The 12,801-nt window shown below is 43.8% G+C and overlaps 1 protein-coding gene across 1 annotated transcript in view; it reads right to left on the bottom strand.

Annotated features, from left to right (window-relative positions):
- Positions 1 to 12,801, bottom strand: part of epb41l4a (erythrocyte membrane protein band 4.1 like 4A) — a 524,857-nt gene that overhangs the window by 236,940 nt on the left and 275,116 nt on the right. Inside the window, exons 8-10 of the mRNA XM_070864703.1 lie at positions 7,813 to 7,900; positions 1,320 to 1,408; positions 1,170 to 1,233 (exon numbers count right to left, since the gene is read on the bottom strand). Of these exons, the coding sequence (XP_070720804.1) occupies positions 1,170 to 1,233; positions 1,320 to 1,408; positions 7,813 to 7,900 (241 nt within the window). The remainder of the gene's footprint in view (positions 1 to 1,169; positions 1,234 to 1,319; positions 1,409 to 7,812; positions 7,901 to 12,801) is intronic.

Below are 12,801 nucleotides of genomic sequence, written 5' to 3'. Positions count from 1 at the left end.
AAACCAGGCATCACATTAGGATAAGACTAGGGTAGTCTCAGCTCCGTCAATCTTGCAAAGTCCTTCTCACCAACATCTGAAAGTTGGTACCCAAGTTGGGAAAGCTGTCCCACAAACTTGTCAAGCAACAGGATAACAAAGCTGTAGTCACAAAATCATATCTATGAGTTGGTCTGAATTTCTCTATCTCCCCCACCAGAGGGTCCAGGCACAGGGTCCCTGATAGACACGGCCCGATCAGTACACTCACAGAAGTAATGAGCTGATTCCCCAATCATGTAAAGTCAGGCACCGCTAGCCATCTATAAGTTTAAATGGACAGAAAATTAGGCAACATGGAGATAAATGAATCAGTCCTATTGTGAGTGTGTATGACCAGTTTTGAAAATCCAACATTTAGCTGATCACTTTTAACATGTATGGTTAAGTGACTAATTGTGATATTAAAGAAAGACTTACATTTATGTTGCACCTTTCACAGCCACTGGACGTCTCAAAGTGCTTTACAGCCAGTGAAGTACTTTTGGAGTGTAGTCACTGTTGTGATGTGGGAAATGCGGCAGCCAATTTGCGCACAGCAAACTCCCATAAACAGCAATGTGATAATGACTAGATAAACTGTTTTTGTATGTTGATTGAGGGATAAATATTGGCCAGGACACCGGGAATAGCTTCCCTACTCGTCTACAAAATAGTGCCATGGCGTCTTTTACGTCCACCTGAGAGAGCAGGTTTAACGTCTCATCCGAAAGATAGCACTTTTAACAATGCAGCACTACCTCGGCATTGCACTTGAGTGTCAGCCTAGATTTATGTGCTCAAGACCCTGGAGTGAGACTTGAACCCACAACCTTCTGACTCAGAGGTGTGTATGCTACCCACTGAGTCACAGCTAGCACTTGAAAAATGAATGACACTCAAATTAAAGTTGTTTGTGCTATTGGAAGTAGATACACTGAGTTAAACACTGAATATTGTTTTCACCTCTTTGGGCTTCATTTTGAATACTTTCCACTTGGGTTCTAAATGAAATATATTTAGGAAATATCAACCCAGTTCTTATTTCATAGCACAAAACTGAATTGAAGCAAAAACAATAATCTTATGAAGAAGAGTGTTCAGGATTGATGTCAAGAGAAATGGAAAAATAATGCCTGCGTGATACTTACATCTTTGCCAAGCACCCTTAGTTCAAACTGGGTTTCTCTGAAGTTCACCTTGGTGATTCTTGGCCTGTAATCAAACAGTGAACCTTTTCACTTAAAATGAAAACAGTGACACAAGAAAACAAAAATTAGTGTACATTTCACATCACCTACCAGAAATACTTTCCAACTTGGATTTTGTTCTTGTAGACAACAACCCCAACTGGTGTTAATCCTAAAAAATACTCTGTCTGGTTTTCTCCCTGAAATTTAATAAGAGGGTTTAGTTACAGGTATTATTTAAAAATATTCCTATCATCTGTATACTTCCTGTTTTAATATCTTATTTCTGTTATGATTTTTAATTATAAATTTTTCTATCAACATTTATATGCAACCTCTTTCAGATTTAGCTGTCATAGGAAATGGTCATAATCAGCTGGCTGCCTGCATTAGTTGAGTTGTGCAGGAGGGAACTCCGTAATTCCTACATTTAGTGGAGCAGATTGTGCTGTGATAGTTAAAAGACATGTAGCAGAATTAGAGCAGCAGGAAGAAAAGCAAAGGGATACCACTGGCAGAGAAGATGTGAAAATTGGACAGGATGTTGGAGGTAGGAATCTGAAGGGGAAAGGATACAAAAAGGATACAGCCAGCAGTTATACTAGAACTAGAATCATTCGTAGAAAAAAGGGGAGTCAGTTACTGATGGGAAAAAAGCAAATTAGATTAATGTGAAGGAAAAAGCAAAAATGGAGAATCTGGGGCAGGGCGGGGAGGGGGGGCAGACAGAGGGAACCAGTGACACAAGAGATCAGAAACAAGAACACCATCTTAATAATAGATTACTACACCAGGCATGATTTACCATTTTTTTTTCTTTCTGCCCAGCTCATGGGGCATATTCACTTCTATTAATAATGAATTAAGAGACATGAATTAGTTGACACATAAAATATTTGTGTGTATATACATATAAAAGGTTTATTCAAAACTTCTGCCAGTTACACTAATCAAAAAGATCAATATTTGTCAGGAGATAGGGGTGCTGAAATTGCCCCTTCCGATAAGGCCTCTGGCGGCCTGGAAGCAGCAACCACGGGACGGAGTGGAATGTCCACCGAGTCTCTGCGGAGGGGCCACCATTTTGGAAATTGCCCTTCCTCAGTTTTGGAGCGGTGTCCTGGACCACTCCGCCCGTTTTACCGCTGCGGCGTGCACGCGCCGACCACTTGCCGACTGGTGGGGACCCCTTCGCGAAATTGTCCCTTTCCCGGAATTGCCCCGCAGGAGCATTCCTGCCGCCGGTTGGTGTCCCCGACAGCTTTTGCTGTTGGTACACTCTTTGGCATGGCGGTGTGGCCACCCTTAAAAGGGAAGGCACACTGCCATGGCTGCCATGTTATTTTTTTGGTATGCTGACTGCCAGGTCGGGCCGAGAATTATGGCCGCGGGTTCGGCCGTCACCCTCCCTGGTGGCCCATGTGTTTGCCACTAAAGTGGTTGCAGAGTTCGCAGCGGCCCGCCCCTTTAACTGAAGGGGAGAGATGTTGTGACGCGCCAGCGCGTTGACGTCATCAGCGCAGCGCTGATAACTGACAGCGTCGGCTACTCTGCCCCACCACCATTTCTGCCCCACTAGTGACGGCTACTCTGCCCCACCACCATTTCTGCCCCACTAGTGACGGCTACTCTGCCCCACCACCACTTCCGCCCCAGGATGGTGCCACTTCCGTCCCGCTCCAAAAAAAACCCCGAAGTGCGGAATTTTGACAGTTATGCCGCACCATGCATTGGGGCGGCCAGAACACATCGAAAATGGTAGGTGCGCCTCGTTTCGGTCAGTGGGTAATTTCAGCCCCAGGGTGTTTCAGATGTTCCCACGAAAGTAAATTTCATCCCTTCAATGTTCAGTAACTTCTGAATCCTTACTGCTCAGGGACACATTAATTAAGTTAAACCCCTCAAGAGAAAGGAGTTTGAGAGATAAAACAATAATAACTTGCATTTATATAGTGCCTTTAACGGAGTGAAATGTCCCAAGGCGCTTCACTGGCATATTATGAAACAAAAATATTTGACACCGAGCCACATAAGTAGAAATTAGTGCAGGTGACCAAAAGCTTGGTCAAAGAGGTAGGTTTCAAGGAGCATCTTAAAGGAGGAAAGAGAGGTAGAGAGGCGGAGAGGCTTAAACAGGGAATTCCAGAGCTTAGGGCCCAGGCAATAGATGGCACGGCCACTAATAGTTGAGCAATTATAATCAGGGATGCTCAAGAGGCCAGAATTAGAGGAGCCCAGATATCTCGGGGGGGTTGTGGGGCTGGAGGAGATTGCAGAGATAGGGAGGGGCAAGGCCATGGAGGGATTTGAAAACAAGGATGAGAATTTTAAAATCAAGGTGTTGCTTAACCGGGAGTCGATGTAAGTCAGCGAGCACAGAGGTGATGGGTGAATGGGACTTAGTGCAAGTTAGGACATGGGCAGTTGAGTTTTGGATGAGCTCAAGTTTACAAAGGGTGCACGAAGGGAGACTGACGAGGAGAGCACTGGAATAGTCAGGTCTAGCGGTAACAAAGGCATGGATGAGGGTTTCAACAGCAGTACAACAGGACCTGGGGGTACTTGTGCATGAAAAACAAAAGGTTAGTATGCAGGTACAACAAGTGATCAGGAAGGCCAATGGTATCTTGGCCTTTATTGCAAAGGGGATGGTGTATAAAAGCTGGGAAGTCTTACCTATATGAGGTATTGGTGAGGCCACACCTGGAATACTGCGTGCAGTTTTGGTTTCCATATTTACGAAAGGATATACTTGCTTCGGAGGCAGCTCAAAGAAGGTTCACTAGATTAATTCCTGAGATGAGGGGGTTGACTTATGAAGAAAGGTTGAGTAGGTTGGGCCTCTACTCATTGGAACTCAGAAGAATGAGAGGTGATCTTATCGAAATATATAAGATTATGAGGGGGCTTGACAAGGTGGGTGCAGAAAGGATGTTTCCACTGATGGGGGAGACTAGAACTAGAGGGCATGATCTTAGAATAAGGGGCCGCCCATTTAAAACAGAGATGAGGAGAATTCGCTGCCTCAGGGAGTTGTGGAAGCTGGGACAGTGAATAAATTTAAGACAGAAATAGACAGTTTCTTAAACGATAAGGGGATAAGGGGTTAAGGGGAGTGGGCGGGGAAGTGCAGCTGAGTCCATGATCAGATCAGCCATGATCTTATTGAATGGCGGAGCAGGCTCGAGGGGCCGTATAGCCTTCTCCTGCTCCTATTTCTTATGTTTATGTTCTTATGAGCTGAGGCATGGATGGTGTTGGGCGATGTTATGGAGGTAGAAGTGGGCAGTCTTGGTGATGACGCACATGTGGTTGGAATCACATTTCCGGTTTAAATATGACACCAAGTTTGCGAAATCTCTGGTTCAGCCTCAGACAGTTGTCAGGGAGCAGGATGGATTCAGTGGCTAGGGAATGGAGTTTGTGGCAGGGACCAAAGACAATGGCTTTGGTCTTCCTAATATTTAATTGGAGGAAATTTCTGCTCATCCAGTACTGGATGCCAGACTTGCCTTGTGACAAATTTAAGAGTGGAGGAGTCGAGAGAGGTGGTGATGAGATAGAGCTGGGTGTTGCCAGTCCACATGTGGTACCTGGTGCGTTTTCAGATGTCGCCGAGGGGCAGCATGTAGATGAGAAATAGAAGGGGGTCAAGGGCAGTTCCTTGGGGGACACCAGAGGAACAGTGCAGGAACGGGAAGAGAAGCAATTGAGGGGTGATTCTCTGGCTATGAGTGCATAGATAAGAATTGAACAAGGCAAGTGCAGTTCCACCCAGCTGGATGACAGAGGAGAGGTGTTGGAGGAGGATAGTGTGGTCAACCATGTCAAAGGCTGAAGACAGGTTGAGAACATCGAGGAGGGATAGCTTACCACAGTCACAATCACATAGGATGTAATTTGTGACTTTGAGAAGGGCCGTTTCAGTGCTATGGACGAGGCAGAAACCTGATTGGAGGGATTCAAACATGGAGTTCTGGAAAAGATGGGCACGGATTTGGGACAGCATGTTCAGGAACTTGAGAGGAATATGTGTTACATTGCTTGAAACACCTTTCAAATCATATTGTTCTACAAATATGCAAGTAGAGCAAATGGAACTGGTTTTATTTCATTTTCAGCATACCTTACTGGTAAAGAGTACAGGTACAGCATCGAAAATCCGGAGTTCCGAAATTCCGCCCGCCCGCCTGACCACCGACCCCCACCTCAGTCGCCCGACACCCCACCCCCCTTTCCTCAAAGCACAAGCCACATTCAGAAAAAAAATACAAACAAAAATCGGCAGCTGTTCCATTTTAAAATAGAAAAAAAAGCTTGCTCACCTGTCACTTTGCCAGAATGGGGATTATCGAAAAAAGGACATTTGGTAAGAGAGTCTGAAATACTGGGCTCAATTTTCCCACTTCCCAATGCCATGTTTTGGCGTACTAGAAGAGTTACATCCGTTTTTTTGGAGCCCAACTATGCCCAAAAAAATCCAACTTCCCCCATTTGAATTGGTGATTTTGGCGTTGCGTAGCCTGTCCTTTAGCTTTGGGGGTGGAGCCTAAGATCTGCACCAAAAAGATCAGGTTGCCAGGGTAATGAGGGACACACTGAGGGCTGAGGATGGAAAGTGAAACATACAACACATTCTGGCCAACTCACAGCAACCTGTGCATTGCAGCAGCTTACCAGCATGAAATGATTGGAGCTTATGCCAAAAGTCTATCTCCCCTGTCCCAGTGCCGCTCCGAACCCTGGCCAAAAGGCCCCTTCCCCGCTGGTGCCGGGTGCCGCTCCTAACCCTGACCGAAAGGCTTCCCTCCCTCTCCTCTTCTCCCTCCCCCCCCCCCAATCTCTCTACTCTCCCCCTCTCTCTTTCCTCTCCCCTGCCTCTCTCTCTCTCTCTCTCTACTCTCCCCCTCCTCTCTCTCTCTCTCTCTCTCTCTCTCTCCTGTCCCCCTCTCTCTCTCCTCGCCCCCCCCACTCTCTCTCTCTCCTGTCCCCCCCTCCCTCTCTCTCTCTCTCTCTCTCTCTCTCCTCTGCTACTGCTGTCCCGGCCGTGAAACTGGATCTTCTGTGCTGATTCTCTTACCTGTGCTGATTTTGTTAACTGCCCAGAAGGTTTTTCCAGAGCGGTCACATATGCCGTCTTAAGAAAAATTGGAGTAAATCAGAGTTGGCCAAACTTGCTTAAATGGCCAGAATTGGCGTCGGTGGCAGGTTACGCCCCCAATGAGGTAAAAAAATCGTAGACTAAAAAATTCCTAAGTGAATTATGCTAGCGCAGAAACTTTGGGGAAACTTGGGAGATTTTAATTTACTCAAATAAAAACGGGGCACGGCAAAAAAAACAGCGCAGATAATTGGGGAAAATTGAGCCCAATGAGCTACATGTTTGGGAATGTAATAAAGTTAACCTGTTTTGAGTTCGTAAGAATATGAAAGAATGGAAGTGGAAGTTTCCATACATCTAGTATCGTACTCTCATAAATACCTTGGCTGCCCCTCCTCTCCCCTACCTACCTTGGCCAAGGCGTTTCCGGACTCGGGATGTCGGAAAGACATTCCTTAGTCCGGAAATAACCGAACCTGGGCTCGGGCGTTTCCGGATTCGGGACGTCAGAAAGATGTTCCGGAGTCCGGAAATATGTAGAATCTGGAACGGCCTCAGTCCCAAGGCTTCCAGATTTTCGACGCTGTACCTGTATCAATGCAAACAGTAATAGATGAATGGTTATCATGAACAAATCACATAACTTGATCTGAAGTAGTATTCTACCAAGTGATCTGAATTGAAGTGTTATTGTGCCGTGTAACTTGAACTGTATGGATAACAGATTTTATTTCAATGCACGTCATAGGAGGATACCATATTTCTTTTTAGTATAGGACTCCCCAATGGCTCCTTTGTATTATGTGGTATGGTGCCATGCATAAACAGACCAGGAAGGCACCAGGTTTAGAATTATATAGAATTACATAATATTAATAACTTGAATAATAACTTTTATTTATATAGCGCATTTAACATAGTAAAACGTCCCATGGTGCAAAAAAACCTCATAGAATTTCTAGGACAGAAATGGCTATTTGGCTCAACAGGTCTATGTTTGTGTTTATGCTCCAGACAAGCCTCCTCCTTCTTCATCTGACCCAATCAGCATATCCTCCTATCCCTTTCTCCCTCATGCGCTTATCTAGCTTCCCCTTAAATGCATCTATGCTATTTGCAAGTACCATATTCTAACCACTCTCTGGGTAAAAAAGTTTCTCTTGAATTCCGTATTGGATTTATTGGTGACTAATCACTTTTTTTCAGGTATTACTTTCTCTTAACCAAAATAATAGTGGCAGCACTGCAGCTAGCTAGTCTTTGTCACAAGGCATGGGGCCCAATTATTATCCAGCGGCCCTGTTGCAAGTGTACATGCATTGACATTGAGTATGGGCAGGATAAGGCTTGGCTGTGAAAACTGCACATCTGAATAGCCAGAATAGGCTCACACAACCACTGGGGTATCGATCTTGAGGGCTAGCAAAACCATGGAACTGTAACCTGACTTGGAGAGAAAAGAAGAAAAGGAGAACACAATCCATTTATAAATATAGTACTTACAAAAACAGGATGAAGATCAACTCCATACATCTCTAATAATTTGGCAACTTGCAAGTAATTGAGTTCTACCTCAGCAGGAACTTGACCCCTGAGGAGAAAACAAATAAAAAATAAGTTACTGGAGCAAAATTATCCTGCCCTTCCAATCATTCGTATCAGAACTGATTAAGGAAAGGACTGGTATTTATATAGCACCTTTCACAACCTCAGGATGTCCCAAAGTACTTTACACCCAATGAACTACTTGTGAAGTATAGTCATTGTTGTAATGTAGGGATGTATGGTAGGTAATTTGTGCACAGCAAGGTCCCATAAGCAGCAATGTGATAATGACCAGATAATCTGTTTTAGTGATGATAGTTGTGGGATACATATTGATCAGGACACCAAAAGAGCTTCCTGCTCTTCGAATGGTGCCATTACATCCACCTGAGAGTGTAGATTTTACAACTCATCCAAATGATGGCACCGCCAACAGTGCAGCCCTCCCTCACTACTGCAGTGAAGTCTCAGTGTTGATTTTGAGCTTAGTCCTGAACTTGACCACACAACCTTCTGATTCAGAGGTTATACTGAATCATGGTTGACACCTGATTAAAGCCAAGAACACCAGGGAGGTACATAATGCCTAATCAGGAACAGCACCTGAGCAATTTGTGATCAAATATTAGTCAAACAATCAAGGACATCAAGGGCAGTGGTTAGAAAATTATATCTTAATTAACTGTTTCAATTTCAAATACAGAAATCTGTTGAAATATGTTGCATCTGTTTTGCGAGTGCAAAATGGGGACAACGATGATAAATGTAGCAGTGGGATGGCCCAGTGCCCAATCTGCATGTGCCTCATGCCACTGCTAAATTCATCACACCCATTATTAGGCATCCTAGGAAGCCATCCAAAACAGGTATTAGGCCCCTTGCATATGTTAATGAGAATCTTGACATCTGAAATTGGTCTCCGATGAGCGAAGCAGGAGCCTGTCTTGCTCTGCTCAGGATTCTTCCACGGCCGCTGATTCGGCCTAAGCAGCACCCGGCACCAACAGATAAGTTTTTTTTAAATAAAATATATATTTAAAATGTTGCTGTGCACAGCAGGAGTGCTTCCCTGACTCCACAGTATCCCGATTGTGCCCCCCGTCCACCTCTCCTTTACCATTCCTCGAACCCTAGGTCTCACCTTAGGGCCGCTGCTGGTGAGGCAAGTGGCCCGATATTCATTTTGTTTAATAGGCGAGCTGCCTAGGCGTGACAGACATCAGCCGATTGCCTAATTAATATTAATCAGGTCCAAAGTCCAATTTTGGGCTGGCCTCAAGCCGCCCAGCTCAGGTGTGTATTGTGGCCGCATCTCCGCCTTTGCAATTGAATCTGGCACTGATGAAATTCTACTCCTATGTCCCTCTGACTCTGACCTACACATTTCGCCTAGTTTTGTCTCACCATTGATTGCATAGCCTTCAACCACCATACTTCTATTCACTGGAATTGCCTTCCTAAACCTCTTCTGTCTTCTTCTCAATTAATAACCCTCTCAAAACTCATTCCTCCAACCAAGTCTTCAGTCACTCCTCATATCCTTTCCCTTCCTGACTCAGAATCTATTTTCCTTACATTTATCTGTGAAGTATCTTGGGATGTTCTTTACATTAAAGCCACTAAATATATGCAAGTTGTTGTATTATCTAGAATATATATATTAATTACATATTGCAGGGTCAAATGACAAGCTTAAGTGTGAATGCAAAAAAATGTAATAAATTCTTGTGTTTCAGAAGTGTCACATTTGGGAATATGTGTTGCCTGTGAGACAAGTGAAATTAAGGGAATTATGTAGCAAACTTGTTAGACTTGAAATTGATAGCCAGCCAGTTTAGGTGCAGCTGGCTGACTTGTCCCTAGTCTTAAAATGAATAAAATGTTGTGTATTGTCATTATCGTGCCCATACTGCAAACTTAAAATATACTGGAGGTATTAATGTACTTACTGATGCGTAGCATAAAGCACTGGAATTCTGTTTCTATGGCTCCCAGCTACTAACAATAAAGTGGGAACATACTTGCAGTATGCACAAGTAGTGTCACATTTCAAAAACTATGGCATATTATAGGCGAACACTATAATTGACATATCCCAAACTACCAGAAACCATTTTAAATATTCAATAAAAATGATTATGCATCATGCAGTAATGTACAACAGTAATATAATGGATGATGCTTAAAGCTTCCTAAGATGTCTTAGTGTATTCCATTTTTAGCTAAAAAGATTTAAACTACTTGATGTTTAATTATTTATGTTCAGAAAATTATTTTTGTCTTACACACAATAATTTCATACCAAGCTGGAAAGCGAAGTATATTTCTTGGCACATAACTGGTAATAATTTTGTTTTAAACTGGTAATTATACATATAATTACCCACGAAAGTATGACGAAACTACCTGCTGGCGGCCAGGCTGCGAAAACTGCGGTCTCAGACCTCGAGGCGGAGGGCAGCATAATGCCCACAGATTCCAGGGATGTAGGCAGTGCGGAAGCGTACCTGGGATCACGTGGGCCTGGTCCTCCAATCAAGAAGCAGAATTCCATTTTAATCATTTACGAAAGGAATCCCCTAATGAATGCAATGGAATCCCAAAATCTAATAATTATACAATTAACAGAAATAGAATTTTACTCGTAATTACCTTCATTCCACCAACCTCACTAAATATTTAATTTTTTGATAATTTTATACATCATTAAAACTGTAATCTGGGCCACTATTTGCATAAACTCATTTCATACAGTGAATGCGCATAATTTAGGGTATGAAAATGTTTAATTAATGGTTCGGCTATCCCTTTGGCTGATGCAAATAGGCCCTGCACCTGCCTGCATCAATCGTAAGACTTCCGTGCGCAATCACATAAGTTGACAGGCGACAAGTTCTGGAATTCGCGCATGCAGATATCCTGAACTTGCAGAGGTTTTCAAAGGGAATACGACGGCGTAATATACACCGCAATTTTAAGGTCTTTAAAAATCTCGTCTCCTGTCAACGTTTCCTGTTGTAAATTCCTATTTCCTCATTTATAATAAAAATGTCCAGGTAAATTTGTCACATAGTAATTACATCTCCCACCAAAGGTGTCATGGTGGTGCTTCACATTTGCATCTTCCAGCACCTCAACCTGTACTGCAAAGAAATGCCATCAACTATACTTATCTGCTTTCCAAATTGTTGCAAGTTTTGCTATTTAACAATAAATAATGAAATAAAATCTAACTGTATAAAAATAAGGATAGAAGTTATGACTTTGAAATGGTGACTGGATTATGTTTGCACATCCTGGTCTAATTATTCCCTACCCTCTAATCCCGCTTCACATCAACACTACAGTTTATCTTAGTTCCATATGTGCAGCGCCACATGAGATCAACTAGTATGTTGTATAGATAAAGACTTAACATTTCAGCAGAGGTTCATCAAGCTCCTGCTAACACTTTAATGGAAACCCAGGATAAACAGGTTAAATGTCCATTTACACTGGAAGTTTCCCTCATCTTCCACAAAAGTTACGATGGGAGATGAGGAGAGCATCCAGGGAAATTGCTGGTGATAGTATCTTACTATTGGTAGCCACTGGAGAGGTAATTTCCCCCTCAATTTCTTTTCTTGTTGGTGAAATTGAGCCTCTCTCTTTTCTGAGCGATTTTCACTTTTCCCCCTTTCTAGAGCTGCATTTTCTGGTCCTTTGCACTCTGGGTTTCACCTTGGAGCGGCATGATAGGCGGCGTTGAGGTCTCCTGCACCCCATTGCGATCCTCTCGTCCGGTTTTGCGGTGGCGCTGAACAACATCGCCAGGAAGAGCTGCGCCAGATGTGCAACGCCTCTGGTTGTGATACCGGCAATAGTTTTGACTTTTCCCCGATCCGTCCGCCCGGAAGTGCGCCCGCAGTGACCGCCTGGGAGATCAGTACAGTCCAGCATAGCCGGCGGCACAGAGGAAGTTAAAGCAGTCCAAAGGTAAGCGCGAGTGTTTGTTCTTTAAATTTTTTAGCAATTTGTGTTGTGGTGGCATGGGCAATGTTTTGGGAATATTTGTGTTTTTTTTAAAAAAAGATCCCCACTCCTCCAGGACTCTCTCGGAGCATACACGGCCCGGCAGTTTAGTTCACGAGTTTCCCATCCTTGCGTCACGAAAAGTGTACAACACCTCCCTTAGCGCTGCGCCCCCTAACGCAGGGCCCAGATGCCGAAACTTCCAGACTAAAGTGCAAACTATTCCCGCCCGGTAACTTCCCCGCCCCACCTCCATTTTCGCTCTGAAAATAGAAAAGCCTAAAATCCAGCCCCTAAAGTTTCTACTTGGTGTTTAGCTTTGTGAAGACAACATCACAACACAACACAGTCCCATCAGACTCAGGCATTCGCAACTGTACAAAATAAAAAGGCTGATGCTCTGAGCTCTTGAACTCCACTGAGAGGTGCAGTGCACTGCCTCAAGGGCAAAGCAAATATGCCACCAAAAATCTTATAGGCTCCCTGTCATGGTTTAAAAGTACATGTAAATTGTGTACATCACCGCAATACAGAAAAGCAAAGCTGTCCTGTGTTTTGCATAGTGTTATAAATATCCATACATATATATTTTATTATATATATATATAAAAGTTACACTAGTTGACCTCTCATGTCGGAGCACATGGGCAATCAAAATCAAGTGCTATCTTCAGGTCAAGCAGGGTTAGAGGAGGAGGGGATAACCGGACCAATGCAGTGAAAGCGGAAAAAGGGAGAGGAAGCAGCGGGGAAAGAAACAGGAAGAGGCAAGAGGAAGAGGGGTGAAGAGGCAAGAGGAAGAGGGGTAAAGGGGATGGAGAGAGGGGCAGGACGGCAGGGTAAGGGATAAGGGGGTGATGGAAACTACCTAAGCGGAGTGGGGAAGCGTAGGAAAAGTACCTCAGCAGGAGATGTAGATTGAAAAATACCATTAGG

Source organism: Pristiophorus japonicus, chromosome 1 (assembly GCF_044704955.1).
Source record: "Pristiophorus japonicus isolate sPriJap1 chromosome 1, sPriJap1.hap1, whole genome shotgun sequence".
NCBI lineage: Eukaryota > Metazoa > Chordata > Chondrichthyes > Pristiophoridae > Pristiophorus > Pristiophorus japonicus.
This window is presented reverse-complemented; position numbering and strand designations above follow the sequence as displayed.